General features: G+C 55.1%; 1 protein-coding gene across 6 annotated transcripts in view; it reads left to right on the forward strand.

Annotated features, from left to right (window-relative positions):
• The window catches only part of MOB2 (MOB kinase activator 2), a 78,515-nt gene extending 55,937 nt beyond the window's left edge, over nucleotides 1-22,578 (forward strand). For 5 of the 6 annotated variants that reach the window (XM_026004171.2, XM_072758757.1, XM_072758755.1 and 2 more), the window contains exons 2-5: nucleotides 12,388-12,548; nucleotides 13,133-13,226; nucleotides 20,632-20,756; nucleotides 21,535-22,578. In XM_026004171.2, the coding sequence (XP_025859956.1) occupies nucleotides 12,388-12,548; nucleotides 13,133-13,226; nucleotides 20,632-20,756; nucleotides 21,535-21,845 (691 nt within the window). In that variant the 3' untranslated portion in view covers nucleotides 21,846-22,578. Of the gene's footprint in view, nucleotides 1-4,956; nucleotides 5,110-12,387; nucleotides 12,549-13,132; nucleotides 13,227-20,631; nucleotides 20,757-21,534 lie in introns of those variants that run through there. The other variant, XM_026004170.2, reaches the window with a different exon arrangement.
• Nucleotides 22,579-24,608: the final 2,030 nt, after the last annotated feature.

A 24,608-nucleotide genomic window follows, 5' to 3' on the forward strand; every position in this document is an offset into this window, starting at 1 on the left:
AAAAGTTCTGTTGTAAATAACAGTTTATTTTTAAAGATTTTATTTATTAAAGAACATGAGCAGGGCTGGGAGTAGAGGAGAGTGGTGGAAGGAGAGGGAAAAGCAGACTCCTTGCTGAGCAGGGAGTCAGATGTGGGGCTCATTCCCAGGACCCTGGGATCATGATCTGAGCCGAAGGCAGGTGCTTGACTGACTGAGCCACCCAGGCTCCCTGACTAAATAAAAGTTTTATAACTTGTGTTTTCTATTTATTTGTTGCTAGTGTATAGGAATAAAATGAATTTTTGTATATTGACCTTGCATCCTGTGATGTTGCTAAATTTACTTATCAGCTATAGCAGACTTTTTGTGCATTTCCAGACCTTTTGGTATATATAGCCATATTATTTCCCAAACAAGATATCCTTTTCCTTCCTGATATTTATATGTTTTATTTCTTACTTTGCCTCATTACCCCAGCTGAGACTGTCAGTGCAGTGCTGAATAGAAATACTGAGAGCGAACATCCCTGCCTGATCCCTAATCTTAAGGGAAGGATGTGTAGGCTTTCAGCTGAACATTGGATATTAATTTTAGATTTTCTTTAGAAAAGATAAAGATATTATTTATTTATTTGAGGGGGGGGGGAGGAAGGGAGGGGAGAGAGAATCTGAAGCCAACTCTGCACTGAGCACAGAGGCGGACATGGAGCTTAATCCCACAACCACCAGATGGTGACCTGAACTGAAAGGAAGAGTCGGACGCCTAACCACTGAGCCACCCAAACGCCCTGGTATTATTTCATTTGTATATTTGGCAGAGTTCACTCATAAAGTCACCTGCATTTGGCATTTCCTTATAGAAAGTTTTTTTTTTTTAATTACAAATCCAAATTTTCTATTCTTGTGTCAGTTTTGGTAACTTATGTTTATAAAAGAAATTGTCTCAGGGACACCTGGGTGGGTCAGTGGTTTGGCACCTGCCTTTGGTCCAGGGTGTGATCTTGGAGCCCTGGGATTGAGTTCCACATTAGGCTCCCTACATGGGGCCTGCTTCTTCCTCTGCCTATGTCTCTGCCTTTCTTTCTGTGTCTCTCATGAATAAATAAAATCTTAAAAAAAAAAAAGAAAAAAAAGAAACTGTCTCATTTCTGCTGGCATTCGGTGGTTCACAGCAGTCCCAGTGGTGTGGGACTCAACAGCATTCCCTCATATCCTTCCAGCATCTCCTGGCTCGTCAGCACGTCCTGTTCTGTGGCTGCCATGGGCCATCTGCACCCCCACACCCTCCCCTTTTTGCATCAGTCTGGCTGAGAAATTTATCAGTTCTCTTAAGCTTCTGAAGTTACCTTTGTGTTTAGTTAATTTTTCATTATTTGTCTGTTTTGTTTAATAGATTTCTATTATGATGTCCTTTCTGTTTCCTTTGGGTTTAATATGTCTTTTTTCTAGCTTCTCAAGGTGGCTGTGTAGGTCATTGATTTTAAGCCTTTTTTTTTTTTTTTACGATTTTTTATTTATTCATGAGGCATACAGAGAGAGGCAGAGACATAGGGAGAGGGAGAAGCAGGTTCCCTACAGGGAGCCCGATGTGGGATTCCATCCCAGGACCTGGGGATTGTACCCTGAGCCAAAGGCAGATGCTCAACCACTGAGCCACTCAGGGGTCCCTAAGCCTTTTCTTGTAACATAAGTGTTTATAGTTCTAAATTTTCCCCAAGCCCTGCTTTTTAGCTGTGTTCTATAAACTTTAATGTTATATTTTTATTACAAACTTCTATTTCACTTTTTAATCAGCTAAGTATATCCCATATAATTTCATTCTAGATATTCTATTTTTCAATTCTAGAAATTTCTGTTTTTTGGTATGTCTGTGTCTCTTTTGAGAATTCCAGTCCTTTTGCTCATTATGTTCATCCTTTCCTGTAAATCCTTGAATTGTTTAATGTATTTATTGTTGTAGTTTCAAAGTCTTTGTGACTTCCAGCGTCTTTGTTGTGTCTGGGTCTATTTCTGTTGACTCTTACTTTTCCTGGTTATGGGTAACATTTTTTGTTGCTTCACATACCTGTGTGTGTGTGCACGCGCGTGCGTACATTAGGTACTATGATGGCAAGTGCTTTTAAAGCCCTGGGTTTCTTTGTCCTTCCTGAAAGAGTGCTGTGGTTATTTGAGGATGCAGTTCATTGGCTGTTGGTTCAGCAGAAACCCTTTGAGGCTTGCTGGAGCTTGATGAGGGCAGGTCTAGAGAAACTTTCCTGTGGGGCTGCCATAGCCAGCCGAGGCCCTGGGGAGCCGCAATGGAGTGCACGCAGGGTCTCCTCTGGGAGTGGGGATGTCTGTCTTCTCCCCTCACGACCTCCAGAGCACCCCATGAGCTTATGGTTCCCCATAACTGCTCTTTGCCAGGCCCCATGGAGGGGCTCTGTGAGTCTTCTGCCTAGTGGCCAGCCAGAGGCTTAACTGGTTTTCTGTCCCTTCTTCCTGGAGTCACTTCTCTAGTCAGCGCAGTCCATCTGGCACCCTGCCCTGCACGTGACAGCAGCCCCAGCTTCAATCCTTGCCTCCATCCGAGACTTCAAGGCCTTTGTGGGCTTCACCTGCCTGTACCCCAGCCTCCAGCCGGCACTGATCACTGCTCACCCTTGGGCTCCCTACTCTCAGGCACTGTCCTGGGCCGCCAGCAAGTTGTCTAGTTAGTACCTGAAACCTGCTGTTTTGTGTATTTCACCCAGTTTGTAGCTGCTGGTGGTGGAGGTCAGCCTGGGACCTGTCACCCCACTGTCATGCAAGTGAATGTCTCTTTGTTCTTTTTTTATTTAAAAGCACTTTTTTCCATCCTTATTTCCTGCCAGTTGGCCTTGTGCTCCTTCTGGGTTAGCCTGCATTTCAGGGGCTCTCGTTTCTCATTCCTATTTTGAGTTCTTTTGCCTCTCCAAATCCTCCTTTAAGTCACTTTATTCCTGAGATTGCCTAATTTGTTGGGTTACGGGTTTCATCTGTTTCATCATCTTCATCTGTGTGTATCTTTCTGGGGTGTTTGGTTGTTAGTGGGGTGCTCATTCTGTCTTACTCTCTTCTATCTCATTGGACTCAGCCACAAAGCTTTTCCCATTTGCTTTTAAATGAAGCTTGCACTTTCCTGTACCATTAATAAGAATGCTGGGCCCCTTGGTTTTGCTGCCTTTACAGTGCAGAGCTCCCTCTGCTGTGGTTTTGTTTTAAAGATTTTATTTATTTATTCATGAGAGACACAGAGAGAGAGGCAGAGAGGGAAGCAGGCTCCATAACCCGATGAGGGACTCGATCCTGGGGCTGCGGGATCAGGCCCTGGGCTGAAGGTGGCGCTAAACCACTGGGCCACCCGGGCTGTCATGGTTTTGACTAAGTGATACAGAACCTTGTGGCTCCTCAGAGGTGTCTCTTTGTTGGAGCAAGAGGTTATAGATAAGCCAGGGGAGGAGGCTGGGGTGATCCATGGGTGACGGATCTGTCCGGGGCATTGGGACGAACATGTGCACAACATTATGCAGATGGCGCGCAGAAATGGTGATTTAGGTATGTAGGTGAGCGCACGCACGTCTCCCTGCTCTGTCAGCAAAGAGGACCTAAAAAAGTACCACCCAGCAGCTGGGTGTCAGGTTTTTGTCTTCTCCAATACAAGGGACCAGGGCTTCTGGAGAAGTGGCTGGTTCTGATGCCAGGGCAGGCAGTGGAACAAGGTGAACCTGGAGTATTCTTCTAATGCTCCACTGCAGCCCCCACACACTGTGTCCTCCCCTCCTGGAGCCTCCGCACCCACCTGCCCGGGTGTGGCCTTCTGGTTAGTGGCTCTACCCTGGGCAGGCAGCAAGCAAGTGGAGTGCCTCAGGTCATGCTGACTCCAGGGTGGCCACGGGAGCACTGTTCTGCCAGGGAGGAGGGACCCTTTTTGCGCTGCCTCACAGGTGGCTGGAAGTGTCACCAGCTGTGCTGGGCAGAGGCTGCCCTTTGCTGTTGCATGTTAATCTGTCCTTTCAGTGTCTTTGGGGTTGCCCCTGCAGAGTTGGGTTGAACTTGGCCAGATGAGAAGGTCAGCAGGGTGCTTTGTGGGATGTGGCCTTGGAGAGTGGAGGCCAGAGCTGAACCTGGGCATCTGGGTGCAGCGGCCTGGCAGACCTCTGGCTGTGCTCTGGGCTGGGTGGGGCTTCTCAGTGAGCCTGGGGACAGGCTGTCGCTGTCTCTGTGGCCAGAACTAAAACCAGGACTGAGCAGAGCACCATCCTCTTTCAGACCTTTGATTTCTCAGTACTTTGTGGCCTCCTGTGTCTTAGAACAGCTGCAAAGAAGGCTTGGGCACTCAGCTTCTTGCACCCCCACTGGGAGTTCTGGGTATTTCTATCGAGGTCTGCCCTCCAGGAGCAGTCTCTGCCCCGCGCCAACTCATTGCCTGCTCTGGACCTCCTGGGAGCCAGCCAGCCTTCTCTTTCCAAGGCTGTACGAGTGTAGGTGTGCTGCAAGCCCATGCCCATGCCCTGCAGGTGTGTGGCCAGCCCAGGTAGCCCCCCACCCCCACCCCCGCCCCTGCCCCTGCCCCTGCCCCTGCCCCTGCGGGTCTCTTGTGTCAGCTGGGCTGGGCTCAGGCTGGGTGCAGTGGGGGGGGGGGGAGCATTGGCCCCAGAGCTCCTGGGGGCAGAGCTGCTGCCTTCTGTGTCACAGGGGCCACGTGGTACCACCCTGGGGCCTCGCTGATGGGTCCTGCCCAAGGGTTGTCTCCTAGGCAGTGGCCTTACCCCACACAGCGCCCGTGAGGCGCCACTTTGAAAAGACGATTGAGACACTCCCTCATTTAACCAGACTTGGCCAGCCTTCGCCTGTAAAAGGAGCAGCTGTTTTTTTCTGCCAGGCCAGAGCCCTTCTTTCACCCCCTGCGTGTCCTCATTGGCTGGTCTCCTTGGGGGGAGGAGAGAGGGAGGGAGGGAGGAGGGAGCGGCAGTCCAGTGCCGTGGCTCCCACTTTCCCCGTTTCTGCGCTGCCCCACCATGCTTGGAGATCACAGCAGCCTCCCCACAGACCGAGCTCTGCTCAGCCAGCCCCCCAAAACTGGACTCAGCTGCAAAATGGTGCTTCAGGCTGTTGGCAAAGTGCTCAGGTGAATTGGGCAGGGGGTGGTGGGGACTGTCTCACTGTCCCTAGCCCTGCCCAGGGGTCAGCCTGGGGAGGAGTGCTGTGATTGCTACTCTCCCAACAAAGGTCCTGGCTATATGCAGCTCCTGGCAGGGCGGGGGCCGGGGGAGGGGGGACTTGATTCACTCAGGAACTTTGGAGTCAGGTTTTCCCTAAATGCCTGTACTTCCTGTTGCTTATGGGAGGAAGCTCCCCCCTGGAGGGTCTGGTTGAAAAGGCGGCCCAGCAGTGACCCATCTCCCATGGCGGTCCTGCCTTGCCCTCTCCTGAGCCTGCCAGACTGGCAGGGTGTCTGTCCCGTTGTCCCCGGCTGGACAACCGGAAGCTCTCCATGAGTAGCCTTGTCCAGAGACCTGACCTGGGCTGCAGCTGTCTGCTCAAGGAGGTGCGGGTTGCCAGGAAAGTCATTTCTGACAGCTTTTTAAGTTTCTTTTTCTGACCTGCAGAGGGGTCTAGAGAAACTCACTCCAGGGCCATTTCTGTGTCTGAGGAGAAGCCATGTCAGGTGCTGGGCAGAGCGTGTGGCCTACTGGTGGGAGGGTGTAGGCGTGGGATCAGCTGGCGGCAGCAGTGGGCCGAGCTGGCCGTTAGAGGTGGGCAGGCCTGCTCAGAGCTGTGGGGCTGTGCAGGGCTTAGAAGTGCGGCCAGAGTCAGCATCCCGAGTGTCCCGGCTAGACTGATATGATATCTCACATTCACCTGAGACTTTAGTAGGTCGTCATTTTAAAACTGAGAGTAAATGTCTCTTGCTTTTCCAATTCTGTGTTTAAGTGTAACCGAGCTGAGCAGGCCTCTTGCCAGGGGTCTGACAGGTAGCACAGCCCAGCTGGTGGTGGCTGGCATGGAGGGACCGAGTGCATGTCTGTGCCACCCACCATCTGTGGGCACCTCTGGTTTCTGCCCCTCTCTCCCACAGGACCCTTCCCCACAGCCGGCCACCTGTGTGCCACACGGGGAATTCCAAGCAGAGAGCCAAGCTGTTAGCTGGCCCAAGCTGGCCTTTTATAATGCTAAGGTGTGAGATCTGGAAATGTGGACAAGCTGAGGGTGCTCCCCTCCAGGTCTTTGGTTCACATCAGGGACAAGACCATCACTGGCAATGTGGAGGGCATGGTGGGTGCCTGCATGGGCATGTGAACGCCTGTGTGCATGTGCATGGTGGGAGGGGGCTCTGCAGAAGACAGAGGCTAGCCTGCCCCGGCCGGGCAGCAGCATGCTGCTGTGGGAGACTAGAGGCCCAGGCCCTTCTTATTGGGGAGATCTGAGAGGACTTCACGGTGGAGGTGACTTTGCAGCCCAGGTCACGGGAAGAGTACTTACTCTGCCAATGGAAAAGTGAACGTAAAATTCGTACTCTGAGCAAACACTGTGGCTTGGGTTCTTGGTCAGACAGCATGCAGCAGCACCTGACTCACGTGGACGTTCAGTCTGCGATGTCTGTGTACCTTTCTCAGTCTTCTGTGGCTTTTTCCATCTTGGTGGCTCTCGTTTTGTAGGGGACACAAAGGTTTGTGAAAGCGTGCATTGTTTGACTGCCAGGCAGTTAAACCAAGAAGAAAAATAACCTGTGCGTCCCTCTCCACAGTACCTGGCCAGTTGTAGCCCATGGGGATTTGATGGGAGTCCCCGGGGGGATCTTCCTAGCGTTTGGTTTCCAAAGCTCTGTGACAGGAAGAAGTATAGTGACACCAGGGCACCAGGAGCGGCAAGAACGCAATATATGCAGGGCACCTCACATGTCAGAAGTGGTTTTCAGACCTGCCACATCAGAAACTTGGGGTTGGGAGTGGTGCTAAGCCCTAGGGTTTTCACTCTGGGGTTGAGGGAGATGTCTGACCCTGCTGGTGGGCCCTCTGGGGTGACAGTGCTGTCAATGCCATCCCTGTGGAGCCCGTGCCCTTATCACTGTCCTGGGAAGGTCAGGAGGAGCCTGGGCTTGGGGCCCTGTTGCCCCCTGGGGAGTAGGGAGTCCTGTGCGCGTAACCTAGAGGCTGCTCTTGATCCCCAAAGAGCTGCTCTTGGCAAGCCTGGGCTTGGGAGTTACCTGTTAGCAGGGAGTGATGGGCTGCACCCAGGAAGGTGGGCACCCTGCTCCTGCTTTCTCAGTCCTCAGATGCCTTCCCCACAGGTCCTTCCCTTCCCAGACCACCACCACCAGCACAGGCTCTGTTTCTGTGACGCACTTTCTGTGGGGCCTCTGTGCCCATGGGTCTGTCGTCCATGTATCCATCCATAGGGTCCCCGTAACCTGGCCTTTTGCTCTCCATCTCATAGAGCTACCTCCTGCAGGGTCAGGGTCTCACGCTTCTGTCGACTTCCCACGGGGCCCTTCCTCCATCTGCTCGGCCTCCATTCCAGCCAGAACCTCAGCTGTTCTGGGATGCCAGCATCCAGGGAGCACCGCCGGAGTCAGGTTGAGGGACAGCAGGCTGAGCAGGGCTCTGAGGAAAGACCGGGGTCTCCACCTGTCCTGCCCATCTCTTCTCCTGGCTCAGCACCTGCTTGCTGCATACACCTGGCCTCACTCTGTGCCTGGGAGCCAGCGTCCCCTTGCCCCAGCATGGCTTAGGCTGTAAGGAGGCATCCCGTGTTCCAAACCTGACATGTACTTACAGCTCCTAGATGGTGGGGCTGTGCCAGCGGGGGCGTTACTGCATCTGCCCATGGGGGCCAGCCCTTGGGGTTGAGCTGACTACTCACTACATCAGCACAGGCAGTGCTCCCTCAGCTGCAGCCCATCCGCAGGTGCTCCTGGGCAATGGATCCCTTGCAGTGTGTCTGCATCCCTAGGGGAGACACCTCTCCTGTGGCCGACAGACCCTTCCCAGTCTGTCGGGCTGACATCACTCCCACACACTTGGATCACCTTGCTCGGTGTGGATGTATTACATGTCCATGCCAGCTCACACTGAGGGGCCTTCTTGGTGGGACTGTGGTGTGACGTTGGATGGGAAGTGTGTCAGGCCAAGCCATGGGCAGAGGGACCCTGCTGGGCCTATGCCCAGAGTATGGCGACTACTGCGGTGGTGGTAAGGTGTGGGGGTGGGGGTGGGGCAAGCAAGGGGTGAGGCTACTGGGTGGGCACCCACCGATGTGAGAGACAGTACAAAAGCGCTATCGGTGGAGCCTGGGCCCCTCCCAAATGAATGGCCCAGCCTTGAAGCCCACCTGGTAGACCAGGAGCAGTATATAGGTGCTTTTGGGGTTCTCTGCATGTGTCTGTGGCCGTACTCCTCCCTGAAGTGCCAGCAGGCCCTGTGGCACGCCAAAGCCTTGTGTCCACCTTCTGGTCCCTTCAGAGCAACTCCATGCCTGGGACTCAGCCTATCGCTGCTACTGTGGGGGTTCCAGTGAGCAGTAAGGGGGAGAGCCAGAGAGGAGGAACCCAGCTGTGTGGCTCCCCAGTAGACCTCTGGGCCTTGCCTGAGTAGAGTCTACTCCAGAGCACAGTGCCTGTGGGGTGGGGGACACAGGGTCTTGTTTTTTCTACCTGTGTGGCCACAGGGACAGGTGTCACATAGCCTGTTCACCTTGAAGCCACAAGGTGTTTTCTGAAATCTCAGGTCCACTGCTGCTGGCAGCAGAGGAATGGGGCTGGGCCAGGGCCAGGGCCAATTTTGCCACCCAGGGGGGCCAAGTGGCTTGGCAGGGGATGGGACAGAACTTGGGGTGGGAAGGACCCAGTGTGGCTGGGCTTGTGGGACCACTCTGGCACAGGGGCCCTTGTTTGTACCTTGTCCTGCCACCTGTGGGTCAGTACCCATCATCTGCTGCCTACCTGTGGGACTGAAGGAAAGAAAACTGACTCCATGCCCAGGCTCCACGGAAGTCTGGGCTGGCAGGCCTGGCAGAAGGGTTGTCCCAAACTGCACCAATGTCCAGGGGTCCCAGGCCAGCCCTGGATAATGGGAACAGGGGAACCAGGTTGGAGAAGTCAAGCTTGGCGGGCCTGGTATGCACCTCTCCACTCAGCCTGTTACAGGAGAACAGATGCGGACAGCAGTAGGGGAGAAAGGTGAGGAGGCTGAGGCCTTCTGACCATACACATCGCAGCCCACATCCTCCCGAGGCTGCCCATCTGGCCCTTGGAAAGTTGGCCTAAAGGGGCTTGCAGTGTCCCCTAGTAATGGACTCCCTAGCACGAGAGTGTCACACCCTTCCTGAGGCAGCATCCCCAAACGGGTCTGTGTGAGACTCCAGTGACGTTTTGTGCCAAGGTGATTCCTGCTGCTGCTCTGCCTGTGGCTGTTCCAGTAACAGCTGCCCCGAGGCTGGTTCTGATGCCTCGTCCTCACGTCACTTGGTACCATGGTTCCTGAATGGCAGGGCAAGGAGGTGGTCAGACAGCCAGCTTTGCAGCTCAGGCCCCCATGGGTGCCCTCCCTACACGTGTGATCATAGGACCCCCTAGACCCAGAGGTCGAGGCCCAGCATGTGGTCCTAGCCAGGTGTGAGTCAGAGTGAGGTGTGGGCAGGTGTGTACATAGAGCACCAGGGAGCGGGTGGGGTCAGATTGGGCTGGATGCAGAGCAGCGAGTCTGCCCAGCAGATGGATGTTTGGTGGGGCATGGGCAGAGCAGAACTGGCACAGGTGGAAGGTGCATCCTGTGTGCTGGTCCCTCGTGCCAGGGGCTATGGGCACAGGAGCTCTCACAGGCAACTTAAAGCTTTCTGATAGGGTGGCATGTGACTCAGTAGTGGAGACCAGAGTCAGGAGAAGAGCAGGGGGCAGGGAGCCAAGCGGCCTGCCCACCGTTTCCTGAGGGAATATCTGAGGGAGTGAGCAGAGCCCTCCCAGGGCCAATGTTTCCTGTGCATGCTCTTGGGAAGGGTGGGAACCTGGGCCAAGAGACCGCAGGGCCCTGAGAAGCATGTGTCCACATTTGTCTCCAGTGAACTTAGCCCCTTGGCCAAGGGACCCCTGAAGTGCTCACTGCAGATGTGTATATAACAGAGGTTGTTCCAGTCACCCACGCAGCGCTGGCAGCTCTGGGTCAGGGGTGTCCGTCCCACCCTGTCCCCAGGACACTGTGGCCCTGCGTGGCATTGGCCACTCCCAGTGGTGCTCCAGGAGGCTGAGCACACATCGCCTTTTAAGGAGAAGATTTGCTGAGAAGCTGAGGAAAAACATCTCCCTGGCATTCAGGGAGCATTTTTCCTTCCTGTTTCTCTTAAATAAACCGCTAGCAACTTTTCAAAACAGAAGAAGAAAAGGACAGGGTCAGGGAGCTGCAGAGACCTTTCGCCCCTACTGGACTGGGGTGGGAGGGGTGCACAGGGATCTGGGTGCCCTGAGTCCTTAAGATGGCAGCGTCCAGCTCAGCCACCACTAGGCTGTGCCCTAGCCAAGACCCACCGTGCATTCCCACTTGGGCAGCTGGGCCAGAGACAGAGGCCAGGAGTAAGCTGGTTTGCTTCTCCTTCTGTAGATGTCACAGATCTTGAGGACATGAGCAGGTGGGGCCTGGCCAAGAATGCCAGTCCCAAGTCCAGGTCCTCAGCCTGCCTGCCCCCCAGCCCTCTGGCCCTGCTAGCACCCTAACCACAGCCCTCCAAGTTTGCAGGGGCCAAGTGGAGGAAGGTGGCCCCTGGTACCATGGGCTGTGGCTGTCCTGACAGTAGGGCCCGCTGGTTTGCCATGGCAGGGGCATGCTCACTCCCACCCCTCACCACTACAGAGCAGGATGGGGGGCTCTCAGCAGGTGTCTCCTGGAACTCCGAGGCCTCTAGCTGTCTTGTTCTGTCCCCAGGGCAGATGCACACACTTCCCCTGAGGCTCTGTGCCTAGGGTGGGGAGGGCCCGTCTTTGAGAGTTTATAGCCAAAGGTGGCCTTTTCTGGTCAGTAAGACTTCCCAATAGTGTTGATTTTCAGTTTGTTTCCACGAGTCAGTGTGTGCCACTGAAGATTTCACTTGTCCAACTAAGAACCAAGAGGCTCATTCATGCCATTAGGTATTTTCTTTAGTTTCTCAGACTTTCCCCTGGGAACCCAATTCTGAACCCTAAAACGTTGGGGGGTCTCTGCAGGCGCAGAAGGATTACAGCAGTGCTCTGAGCAGCTACCCAAACGGCAGGAGGTCCCCTTGTACCTCCACATTGGGTAGTCGCTGCCGGGAGGGGCTGTGTCTGCACGTGACCCTCCATGACGTCCTCTGCTCCAAGGCACCTTTGCCCACGGTGTGCTCCAGTAGGACATTCGGTGACTTATGACAGACCCAGCCTGGGCCGTGTTCCCAGCTGTAGGCTCTGGGTCACTGTGTTGGTCACCCTTCCCTCTTAGGGAACATTCCATCTGGTTTCTTTACCTAGGTTGCACACACCATGGCCCTGGCTCTGGCCTCTGGGAGGCTGGCGGGAGGCTGGTTTGGGGCCCAGGGCTCCCCCACCAAGGAGAGGGCCCTCTCAGCACCAAGAACTTTGATTTATGGGGCTTATTAGCTACCGATGCTCATTAGATTTGAATGAAAACAGACATTTCAAAAATCTGTATTTAGTCCCATAAAAATAGCTATAACAAGATCATTCTGTATGACTGTATTTTTATGGAAAATAACTATTTTTCTCAGCAAAAAAAACTTTTGGTGCAAAGTGGTCACGTGAGCAGATCTCTGTAATGCCTGGTTCATGCTAACCTCTCTGCCCCTGCCCAGAACCTACACCATGTGCTTGGGATGGAGCCCAGGGGAGCAGGACAGGGTTGTGCACGGGAGCCCCAGCTGTCATGCATGGGGGTGCTCTGAGGGCAGGTGGCTCGATTGGCTGAATTGTCTGCACGAAGGATCAGGAGCTGGGCCAGGGAAGCTCATCTCTGTGTTCTACCTGGCCACCCTGTGGGCCAAGGCAGCTGCCAAGTCATGCGTGGGGGAGGGGGGGGGACAGGGGCGGGGTAGAGCCTGACAAGTGTGGCCACTACCCTCCCCTTCAGTGGGCTCAGAGCCACCTGCCTGTAGTTGGTTCCGGGTTTGGCCCTATGGCATCAGGCCTCTGGCCTGTGTCTCTGCATCCCACTCTCCCCTTGTGGTGACAGGATGGCTTGGCTAGTCAGGCCATAGGCCCCTGATAACGGCAGAGGAGGGCACAGACACGGGGCAGCTTCCTTCCACTCCTGGCGCCCAGTGGGAGCAGAATCTCCTGGGGTGTCCCCCTAGTGGGGACAGCCCCGCTCCTGTCCTAGGACCTAGCTCGTGGCCCCCATGCCTGTGCTTGTCATGCAGTGACCCTCTGCTCCCTTCTCTCTGGCAGGAAGTCTAAAGCAAAGCCCAATGGAAAGAAGCCTGCTACAGAGGAGAAGAAGATGTACCTGGAACCAGAGTACACCAAGTCCAGAATCACTGACGTCGGCTTTAAGGAGCTGGTGGTACTGCCCCGGGAGATCGACCTGAACGAGTGGCTGGCAAGCAACAGTGCGTGTGGGCACGGGGTGGGGAAGGACACCACAGCTGCTGCCGTTGGTCACTTCCTTGAGGATTCCCCAGAGCTGGTGGCTGGCCCTGCCGTGCACTTAGGGTCTCCCACAACACCAAGACCTGGAATAGGTCCTGGCAGAACCAGGGATGGGCTAGCAGTGCTGGGAGTCTCTGTGGTGCGGGTGTGTGGCTGCAAGGCTAGCAGTGCCAAGGTCATGGGAAGGCCATGGCCTGTGGGAGGGGAGGGTGGATCTCACCTCCAGCTGCCAGGCAGGCCTGGGGCTCACAGCATGTCTGCCTGCCCCGCCCCTTGCAGAGGGGACTCCATCTAGATGGCCACTGGCTCTCTGCCCAGTTTGGCGCTGTCCAAACACATGCCAAGCCTGCACGACAGTGGCTCACGGCCAGCTTCCAGGGCTGGTGCTCTGCACTGGGATGTGTCTTTCTGGTCTGTGGCATGTGCTGGCTGCCCTGGGGTCCAAGGGAAGAAGCGCTGCACCTCCTGAGCCTTCAGGGCACTGGGGACGTGGAACGATTCTGCAGAGGTGGTTTTCACACCTGGTCCTTCTCTTCTCTCACAGCCACCACATTTTTCCACCACGTCAACCTGCAGTACAGCACCATCTCAGAGTTCTGCACAGGGGAGGCATGCCAGACGATGGCCGTGTGCAACACGTGAGTACTGCCTGGCTGCAGCGTGGCACCCTCGCAGGGTCTCCTGGTGGCATGGGGTCCTCCTCAACAGTGTCCTGTGGGGCAGGGACACCAGAGGCTGAGCCCCGTCAGGGGAGGCCCTCAGTGGTGTGGGTCCTGCTGGGGTACGGGGTGAGTTCTCGGGGCTAGGCTGTTTTCCACAGTATACACCTAGGTTGGTTTCCTAGACAGCAGAGCATCATGAAGCTGCAGGTCCTTCTCTACTTCACTTAGTTGTCCAGTTGAAGGATGGCTTTTCCCCGAGAGCTCCTGCTCTGTGTGGAGGGAGTAAGGAAGGGGATAGGGAGGAACTGGGTGGAGAAAGGCACTGGTTGCCTTCTGCATTGGCTGGGGCCTGGGTGCTGGCCACTCTCTTCTGGAAGCTTGTGCACGTTTGTGTCCTCAGTAGGCAGGTACCTCTAAGGGGCTTTGGGGCACCCTGCATCTCCTGATTGGGGTGTAGATAGGAGAGCCACCGCACAGCACAGGCTTGCCACTGGCCCCTCATAGCAGATGGAGTGGAAGGCGGCTACAAATAGGAGGCCGAGTGAGTTGGACCTCAACCTGGGGCAGTTGTGACTGACAAGGAGGCACGGAAGCTCCTTTCTCACACCTCCTATTTATCGTTGGGGCTCTAGGTCAGGAGCTGATGCAGGTGCGCATGAGCTGCTGGCCTCTGCTGGTGAATGCACAAATGCGTACTATACTGAGTTCACTGCCTGCCCACAGATGCTGTTGGCCAGGCTCCTGGGCACAGACCCAGCTAAGACGCAGGCAAATGGAGCTCTGCCATCACTGAGGGCCCACTGAGGTCCTGACTCTCAGCCTGGCCAGACCCCACTCTTGTGGCCCTAGTATGTCACAGCTTAGGGTCTTGTCCCATGGGAGCAAATGTAGACCGCAGCTGGCTCTCCACTCTGTCACCCAGGGAAGGGTGGGGCAGGCAAGTTGTGGAGAGGATATTCATGTGTGAGGGAAGTACCCTCAGTAAAGGAAACCACCCAGCAGTAGATGCTGGAGGTGGGCGGACAGTGTTGTAGAGCTGCCGTGTGTGTGGTATGCTCCAGAGGACACTTGCTGGCTATGTCTGACCCAGCGGTGTCAGAGGTGGCCTGGTGGGTGGGCAGGTTGGGAACCTGGTTTCTTCTCCCACATGCCCTTCCGTATCACTGTGTTTGAGAAGAGACTCTGTGAAAGAGTGTAGAGCTGGGTATGAGACTGGGAATCTTCTCATTCATCTCAACTGCAGCTGCCTTCCCCAGAGTGTTTAGGCTTCCAGGGCCTGGCCTGCTTTACTGCTTTCCTAGCAGTTGTTCGACATCTAGTCAGTGGAAGAGAAAAGGGTGGGTTTGCCAGAGCTGCATGCTGCCCCAGGACCAGTGTGTCTGCCTAGGGCCCAGACATGGAAACCAGGGGGTCATGTTGGAGTCCCAGAGGGTGATGAGAAAGGGCCACATGGAGAATATGTTTAAAGAGGTAATGGCTGGAAGCTTTCCAAGCTTGGCAGACACAAACCTACATATTCAAGAAGCTGAAAGAACTCCAAGTAGGCCAAGTGATGAGCCCACACACAGACACATCATAACAAAACTGTGCCAGGAGAAATCCTAGAGCAAAGCCAGCAGCACCGCGTCCCCCCAGGACACAGGCAGATTGCCACAGCGCTCATCAGAAGCCTTGAGCCACAAGGAAGCTCTGCCATGTTTTTAAAACTTGGGAAGGAAAGAGCAGTCACCCCGAAGTCGTCCTTCCAGCAAACATGTCAGTCAGGGTTGTAGGTGAGATACGGACCTTTCTCAGATGGAGGAAGACCCAGAGCATCCACAGCTGGTAGACCTGCCCCAGGGGAACTGCTGCAAGCAGACCTGCCCCAGAGGAGCCATCCTGTTGGGCACTTTGAGCCCTGCCTATCTGATGGATCACAGTAGAGGGGACTGTGGCAGGCTGGGCTCTGGGTGCTCCTGCTGGAGTGGCTGGAGGTTGGTGCTGAAAACAGCAGTGTGTGTATTTTATACTCCTGTTGTCAACTTCTAAATAGTTATGTTAATGATGTAGTTGAAGTCATGATTGGCAAACTAAAAGGAAACACTAAAACATAGCTCAAAAGCAGGCAGGAAAGAGAAGTTGTGGGGGACAAGAACCAAAGGGAACAGGTAGTAAATGAAAGATGGTAAACTTAAATTCAGACACACCCGAAATATCCATAAATGTCAGAGGTGCAGATGTGCTGATGGCACAGCTGAGATACAGGGTCTGCCATCAGCCAGACTGACCCCTATATGTGCTGTTTTTCCAATGCATTCATGCCTTGTAGTAAAATTTCATTGATAAATTAGAAACAGAGATGAACACTAATAACTAGTTGTAAAATGGGACAATTGAATAAGAGGTGAATGTAATCTCTCTCTCTCTCTCTCGAGAGAGAGAGAGAGAGCTCTTACTGCACTGCACCCACTTTCTTCTTGTGATAACATGTGATGATCAAATGCCCACGTGGTATGCTGGAGGACGGGGATGGATGCAGGCAGCAGGATGTGCTGTTTAGTCCTTCTCAGCTTTCTGATACCGTGTCAGGAGGAGGCAGCTGACCATGAGGACCTGAGACCAGGGATTGTGAGACCACACATGACAGGCCTCCGCTTTGCAGGAGAGGGTTTTCAAACTGAGCCAGCTGCACCACAGTCACAGTGACGTCTGTAGGTTAAAACGAAAAGGATGGAGGAGATATACCAATAAAGCATCAATCAGAGGAAAACTGCAGTGGCTCTATTAACCCCAGACATGGTAGACCTCTGAGCAAAGTAGAGGACAAGTGATAAGGAAGATGGCATATTTACAGAAGAGTCAGTCCAGAAGTATTGATTTTGCACATGTGTGCACCAAGCAGCAGTGTTTACACAAAGTAAGTGGACAGAACTGAGAAAACAGGCACAGATCACGTCAGAGTGGGAGATTTCAGGTCCCTTCTTGGAGGCAGATGGTGCTGGTAGGCAGCAAGTCAGCAAGGACACCAGCCAACAGGGCTCGATGCATGTCACCCTCTGCAGCAAGGGACCCTCTGTCAAGTGCACATGGGTCAGTCACTAAAGTCGATCGCATCCCACCTCACAAAACAGCCCTTCAAAACTCAGAAGAATCAGAACCGTACTGCATTCATCATCTGACCATCTGGAATTAGACTAGAATCAGTAACAGAAAGAAAACAGGAAAATCTCCAAACACTTGGAAATGAGCACATTTCTAAATAATCCATGGGTTAGAGAAGAATGAGAAATGTTTGAAAATGAGCACAAATGAAAATGCAGCCTACCTGCCGTGGTGGGATGCAGGCTACAGCAGAGGTTCAAGGGGAATTTATAGGGTTACATGTTTGTTGCAGGAGAAGAATCTCAGATCAGGGATCTAAGCTGCCATATGAAGAAACTGGAAAAAGAAGAAGAAAATAAGCCCAAATTGAACGGAAGGAAAGAAATAATAGAGTAGATATAATACAAATGGATTTCTGAAAACCGGAAAATCAGTGAAACCAGAAGCTGGTTTCTTGAAAAGATCAATAAAATTGGTAAGCCTTTAGCAAGATCGACAAACAGAAAAGGTACAGAGTATCTGTATCAGGAATGAAAGGGGTGTCTCTATAAACTGAGGAGTTATTAAGGAGTTATTAAGGAAACATACCTAAAATCCCTACGTACGTAAATTGGACAGTTTAAATGGCCCAATCCCATGGTAAGAGCAAAATACCAAACTTCACTGAAGATGGGCAGTGCAGTACGGCAGGAAACCAGAAACAGAAGGTATCACGTGGACAGGAAGAACTAGGAGTGCCTCTGTTGCTGTATACAGCGTGGTCATCTGTGTAGAAAACCCTGAGCAGTGTCTGCTTTGAGCCCCAAACTAAGAGAACCGCACCACGTACAACAGCCCCACGGATGACGAGATGCTCAGGATGAACTTGGGAAGCTGAGATGCTGGACAATGGAGCTGAGAGGCACGCACGCACACACACATGGAGACATGCTCCACTGGAGGGTGGTGCTCCCAGGTCCATCTGCTCATTTCCTACCGTCTCGGTGAGAAGAGTCAAGGCCACTCTGGCCTGGGCATAGTAAGGCACAGTCACAGATACGGTGACGACAGTGTTGAAGAAAGAGCAGTTAGGCTGGAAGAATCCACTGCCCAATTGTAATCACTGTCCAGCTCAGTAATCTGGACAGCGTGGTGCTGGCAAATGGACACACACATCAAGGTAACAATACAGAGTCCAGAAATAGGCCTAAGACCCACACAAATGTGGCCCTTTGCTTTGTGACAAAGATATAAAAAAATTCAATGCAGAAAGGATAATCTTTTTAACTAACGCTGCTGGAAAAACCAGTCGTCTGTGTGCAAGAAAAGAAAAAAAAAGTGAATCTTGACCGAAACCCCACACTTTATGCCAAAATTTACTAAAACTTTTATTGGAAGAAGACACATTTTCATAACCTAGTGCTAGGTGAAGAGCTCCTGGCTCATTGATGTGAAGGAGTCAGTAAATCAGGCATAATCAACATTTCTAACTTTCGCTGTGAGAAACCATGGGCTAATCATATAACTGAGAAGGGACCAGTGTCCAGAGTGTGTGGGGAACCCTTGTGAGACCCCGAACACATCACCAGTGGGCCAGGGCCTGGACACACAGGTGAGCAGAGAGGACATAGGAGAGCACCCTTGAGCAACAGGTGGGGGGATAGGGATTCAGACTTTTCTGTGACGGCACCTGCTTCAAATGCCTGGTGCTGGCGAGGATGTGGGCGGCAGAGCAGTGGAGGGATGCATATGGAGGGATGCACTCCAGTCCAGGAGTGTAGGCCCAGCAGTCTTGAGTGCCCACCTTAGAGAATTGAGAGCTTGTGCTCACAGAGAAACCTGCCCAGGAGCATTTATAACAGCCTAAGCCATTATTGTCCCAGACTGGAAATGACCCAGGTGTCTTCCAGCAGGCAAACAGCTGGACACACTGGCACCTGGGTGCTGGAGCTCACCTCAGCAGTAAGGAGGCAGGGACCACGGGCATGCACCCCGAGATGGGCTGGATCACATGGCATTCTCCAGGGGCCATCCCTGCTGTGCTGGGAATGGACTGGGGGCCGGGGTGGGAGGCCGTGGCTGAGAAGGGCAGTGTGAGCTGTGCTTGGCTGTGGGAGGTACCCGGCCATCTGGATGGGTGAAATGCGTGGGACTGCATGCCAGAATGTGTCCTCTTTACTGCGAGATAATTTAGAAATGAAAACCAACAAGAGGAATGTTGAAAGCAGAGCGTCTCATCTTCCAAACAGCTGGGGCAGTCCTCCCCGTCTCTCAGGAGCTGGTCTCTCTGGGCTACACATTGTGGAGACATGTCTCCCGGTTTCTAGTCAACAGTTGTGCTTTCTGACTCTTGGGCACCTGTGGCCAGGTGCATCTAACATCATGACAGTCAGGGGAGTCGGAGCAGGAGTCTGTGACACCTGCCCGGCCACTGGGCCACTGGGCCTTGTTCCCTGGATGTCACAGCAGACAAGGGCCTCAGCCTGGCCCCCAGAAGCCGGGTTCCACTTCCAGCATGGGGACTCCACAGGCTGTCCAGAGTGACCCAGAACATGTCCTCAGGTGACCTGACACACCCTGTGACGTCTGCGTGGTGGAAGGAGGGTCAGGCAAAGCCATCGTGTGTGTGGGGAGGGTGTTATGTTAGGGCAGGTGTTTGGATGCGAGCGCCTTGCTGGATTTTTACTTCCTAAGGGCAAGCAGAGAGTTTTGCAAATTCTTCAGGACTTTGTCTTCACTAGCAACCTTGCCTGATCACATTCCTGGGCCTTGTGGGGCACATGGCACTGGGCTTATGCAGCCTGTTGTCCCTGTGGGTGTGTGGCAGTGCCTAGGAGCAGCCCAGGAGCAAGAAGATCTGCCTTCTGCAGACCCACCCCACGCTCCAACCACACCCCAGACCTTCCACCTCCAAGTGGGCAGGTCTCATGCTGAGGGACAGTTGGGCCGTGTCCCCTTATCCACTTGGGGCTGGCCTCCTCTTATGGCCCGCCCGTTAATGTGGAGGCCATGCTCTCCCCAGTCTTGCCAGCCAACCCCACTCCCTGCCTGTGGCACAAATATGCTAGTAGATGCCCAGGGTGGAGCAGAGCACTTGGTTCCTACTAGGTAGAGGTGGGTTTGCTGGAGCAGAGGCAGTGGCAGTGGAGCTGTCCTGAGGTCACTTGGCCAGGGTCAGGATGGCCATGGGAAATGGGGATCCCCACTGTCCTGAGAGGTGGTAGGAGTGGGTTAGACCTTGTGGCTGTCACCCAGGGGTACTTGGTGAACTCAAGAAATCAAGCAGTGTACTCCTAGCCAGCCTAGGGCCCCTGAGCAAGGTGGGATGTTGAGGTTGGGGAACTTAGTCTAAGCTGATTCTGAGACCAATTAAGTCTGCAAAATGAGGGGTGTGCGGTGCGGGGAGTGCCGGGCAGGGGAGAAGTCCATGTGAAGCCTGGGGCCCAAAGGCTGCCCATCACCTGGCTGGACCCAGGGGATGAGAGGGCCAGAGTCCGGGCCATGCGATCACTCACAGGTACGGCACCACATCCCTGAGCAGACTATAGACCACCCTCCCCCCTGCCTCATCCTCCTTCACCCTCCACCACCCTTTGCCCTCTGCCCTCTTATGGCTCCAGGGTCCTGTCCTTGGTGAGCCAGCCTGCAGAGCAGCCCTCTGGGAAGGCGGGAGCAGAGAGTGGGGAGGGCAGGGTGGCTGCCAGGTGGGTGCCCACCAGGCAGAATGTGTGTTCTGCTGGGGAGAGAAGTGCTGGGGAAGGAGGGCAGTCCACGTTCACATGGGACTTGCTCGGTCCCATTGCTTAGACTCGCAGAATGAGAAGTCTCGGGTGTCCCTGCTGCTCGCACTGAAGACTGGCCCTCCCACCCCACTGGACCAATGAAGGGCATGTAGCTTCTAGTGGGGGGAGCAGAGGTGTTCCCAAGGGTCGAGGCCCGGCTGACAAGTCACAGCAGTGCCTCTGGAAGAGGTGGGCCAGTAGCGAAGACTGTGCTGTCTGTGCTCCTTCAGATCATACAGAACACGCATCCCCTAAAGGAATGAAACTTGCAGCCACGAGGTATAGAAAATGAACGTGCCTTCTGTTGATTTTTGTACCTGGGTTTACATGGCGTGCTCTGTCCTGGACATTGTTCTGAATTTTTGGTGCAGTGGACACAGCTGAGGGGCCCGAGGTGGTGGGAAACAGTGTGTCTGCCCCTGGAGGCCCTAGGAGGGGAAGCCTGGACAGCTGCCATACCTCCATCCCTGGTGGCCAGCCTGAGGCTGGGGCCTGGGTGTCTGCAGGGGCATAGTGACCGGCCTTTTCTGTCCCCACAGACAGTACTACTGGTACGATGAGCGGGGGAAGAAGGTCAAGTGCACTGCTCCCCAGTACGTCGATTTTGTCATGAGCTCCGTGCAGAAGCTGGTGACCGACGAGGATGTGTTCCCCACAAAATATGGTACATCTCTGCTATAGCGCGCTCCTTCTTGCTGGGCAGGCATGGCTGCCGATGGGAAGGGGCCAGGCTTGTGGGGCAGGGTTAGCTGTGTGACCTGGGCTGTAAAGCCAGGCAGGTGTGCTCTGGCAGGGGTCAGCCTGGGTCAAGACCCCACCCACCCCAGGCTCTGGGATCTGTGGCCCCTGCCCCCCACACACACCCTGTACAGTGGGGCTGTTATAGTCCACCTAACTGGGGGCTTCACAACCAGCAAGCAGTAGCTGTGTTGTCCTGGCCTGGGCAGGTCCTGGCAGGGGCTCTAGGCCAATACAGAGCTACCAGAAGGCAGCTCTTGGCCAGCAGAGGTACTCGTGCACCTTGGTTCCTGTCCTCTTCTGCGACCCTGGCCATGTAGAGAGCCCAAGAGCATCCACCAGGGAAGCCCATGTGACCCCAGGGCTGAGTCCAGACTTTGAGTGACCTGTGGCAGGGCAGCCAGTACAGTCAAGCAGATCATTACTGATGCAGCTCTCGGGGCCAGGCCTAGGGTGACTGGTCACTCAGGTGCCTACCAGTGGGCTGCTCTGTGGGGAGGGTGTGGCAGGTGGGAACCGTCCAGGCTGGTCCTGCAGAAAGCACCAAGAGCCTGCAGAGCCGGTCTGGCCCTCTCCTTCCTGACGATGGGAGCTTGGGATTGGGGGTGGTGGGGCATGGGCATGCTGCATCAGGGCTTAGAGAAGTTGGAGGAGTGTGGTGGGTGAAGCAGAGCACAGAGTGACGCTGTGGACTCTTTCCCTAGGCAGAGAATTCCCCAGCTCCTTTGAGTCTCTGGTGAAGAAGATCTGCAAGTACCTGTTCCACGTGCTGGCACACATCTACTGGTCCCACTTCAAGGAGACCCTGGCCCTTGAGCTCCATGGACACTTGAACACACTCTATGTCCACTTCATCCTCTTCGCCAGGGAGTTCAACTTGCTCGACCCCAAAGAGACCGCCATCATGGACGACCTCACGGAGGTGCTGTGCAGCGCTGGGGGCCGTGGCGGGGGTGGGGGCGATGGGGCCAGTGGCGGGGGCACGGGGGCACAGAACCACGTGAAGGAGAGGTGAGCCCCCGGCTGGACAGGCGTGCACATGTGCAGAGAGACGGTGGTCCGTGTGCCTGTGTGTGTGCGCACACGTACCGGGCACGCGCGGCGGGAGGTCTGAGAGGTCGCCGCTGCCCCCCTCACTTGGCCCGGGCGCGCTAAGTGTGGGCTCTCCAGACGCTGGCAGGCCGTGCGTCGGACTGGCTCCCCGCCGGGCTTCTCCTCTTGGATGGATGAGTGCCGCTTGTCAAGAAGGACCTTTGGATTTCATTCATTCGCTCAACAAACGTTTATGGGCCTGCCAGTCTGAGTTTCCTTCTCCTGTGGGGCTTTCCTTTCTTTGGGCTTCCGCGTGGCCTCTGCCTCCCCTGGGGGCTCTGCTGTGTGGAGAGAAATATATCAGTGAGAGCTGGGGCTCCTTCCCAGGAGGGACATGGGCTCTCGTTGGTTGGTTTCCAGGGTGGGGCTGTTTTAGAGATTCCTCCCCCTGCCCCGCAGACCTCCCTCTCCTGGCCTGGCTTGGATCGCGGCTGTCGGCGGCTCAGAGTGGGTGGGATGGGAGTGTCCCATCTGGATGTCCCTGACCCTGTGGCCGTGTCCCCCACTCCCCTGCCGCCCACAAGGGCCCCTGGACTAGCTGGGCCTAGGACCGAGGTGCCTGGGCGGGCAGCCTGTGTGGAGACGCAGCTGTTGCCGGAAGGCTGGGTGTCCCCGCTCGGCTCACCTGTTTGGTCGTAATAAAAAGAATTCTCTCAGGTCAGCGCCTGTGTGTATCCTCAGCGTCACCGGTGACCTCAGTGCTTGCCACGAGACTGAGGGTGGCCCATCTCCTGCCTCCAGTAGCCCCTGCCCACCCCAGGCTGGGCCCTTACTGCCAGGGTTGACCACAGGTTCCCCTGCAGGACCTTGGGGAGCTGGGAGTGGGATGGGGAGGGACATGCCTGTTTCCTGCATCTCCAGGGAGTCATGATCACTCTGCTCAGTCCCACGCCCTCCTGTCCAGGTGGCAGGGACCCTGGAGTGTGTGCTGGAGCAGGCTGGGGGTTCCTGGCCAGCCCAGCCCTGGGGGCTCTGCTGTAAGGGTCAGCCCTGGCCTGGGCACTGTGGTGTCTGGGTGGTGAGCCCAGAGGAGAGCTTGGGAGTGGGGTCAGTGCAGGGGCCGGGCAGGACGGCACCTAATGTAACTCTGGAGCTGGTATAGGCCCTGTGCAGGCAGAGAAGAGAAGAGTGGGCTCCAGGGGCGCTCCACCCTCCTACCCGACATCTTGCCAGGGGATGGCCTTCTCTGGCTGTCATGCTCACCCACCCCACCCCTAAGTGGTGGGGGTCTTTGACTCCTGACTCAGCTCCTACACCCTCCCTACCCCAGCCTTCACCCCACCAGAAAGGTCTTCAGTTTCTGCCCTCCTGCCTGTAAGTTCAGCTATTGCAAAACATGCTTGTGACCTTCCTCTGCTTTTGGATCCATCAGCAGCCCCAGGGCCTAGCTAAAGACGAGTGCCACCACCCTCAGCTCTGCTTCCTATGACCCGTGGGACCCTTGGGGTCTTGCCAGCTGGTGGCCGCCACCAGGCCTGCCCACCTTCTCTCCACTCCTGGTGATGACTCTTTCTCATCCTGTCCGTGAGAATGACCCCCCCCCCCCCCGCCCCATCTGACAGTCCTGGAGCTTACTGCAAATGCAGATGCACCCGGGGGTACCTTCACGTTCCGGCCCCTATTTCTTCTCCAGGGTCCTGCACTGTCTTCCCAACTCCTCCCTGCACCAGAGTACCTCCCCTGCTGGCTGCACACTGGTCAGCTGGGGGCAACTTTAAAATTCTTTGGTGCTTGAACCAATCTCCACCCCATTGACTCAGTCCCTGGACATGTAGGGCAGACATCAGAATTGTTTTAACATGGCTTTAACTTATGCCATTCTAGAAAGTTGCACCTGTATTGTCTGCTGAATTCACACATGCTCTGAACCACTGGGAAATTTTGCCTGCCCTGCAAGAAGTCTCCTGGGCCCTGCTGTACCCCTCAGGGCCTGCTGCTGTCCCACCGGAGCTCATGCCTTTGTCCCTGTCTGGTCAAGAGCCCGGGTTAGTGGGGAAGCATGCTCCCCTCTGTCCCTCAGTCACTGGACACACCCCACAGCATCCAGACCTTGCCATCCTGTGAGGCCTGACCTCTCCCACTGAGGCTAGCAGATGTTAACTACCAAAGGGTTGGGCTTCTCTGACTGGGCATAGCCCCACTACCCCCCTACTGCTTCCCAAAACCCTGCGGCTGCCTCTGGGGCCAGCAGGAGATCATAGCCCCTCCTGAGCAAGGCCTGGGTCTCATTATGACCTCAGCCTGTTGGGCTGTGCCCTGGCCCCTCCCATTGCATCACCCCCAGGTCTTTCTGCTTCTCTAGGCATGCGTGCCCTAAGTAGAGGCCTCAGGAACTTGACCACAACCTGGGTGTGAGCCAGAGGTAGGGGTCTTCCTTGACCTGGGCCCCAGGAACACCTCCTGGGGGAAGGCAGAAGGCAGAGCAGTGCCTGGCTCCACCTGCTCTTCTGCCCAGAATCCCAGGCTGGGGGTAAGGAATAGGCCCTGTGTCCAGTGCGTGTCTGGGAGTGGGGCCTGGCTACTGGGCGTAGGCCTGAAGTGGGAAGGTGGCAAGCCTGGGCCTGAGAGCAGTCCGGGTCCTTGTCACTGGCCAGGGTGGGCACTGCCCGTGCCAGGAGGACATGGGGATTTCCAGCTCAAGCTGCTGGATGGAGTCTGAGATTGTGTGTATGCGTGTGTGCGCGCG

The sequence above is a fragment of the Vulpes vulpes genome, chromosome 5, assembly GCF_048418805.1.
Source record: "Vulpes vulpes isolate BD-2025 chromosome 5, VulVul3, whole genome shotgun sequence".
NCBI classification, from domain to species: Eukaryota; Metazoa; Chordata; class Mammalia; order Carnivora; family Canidae; genus Vulpes; species Vulpes vulpes.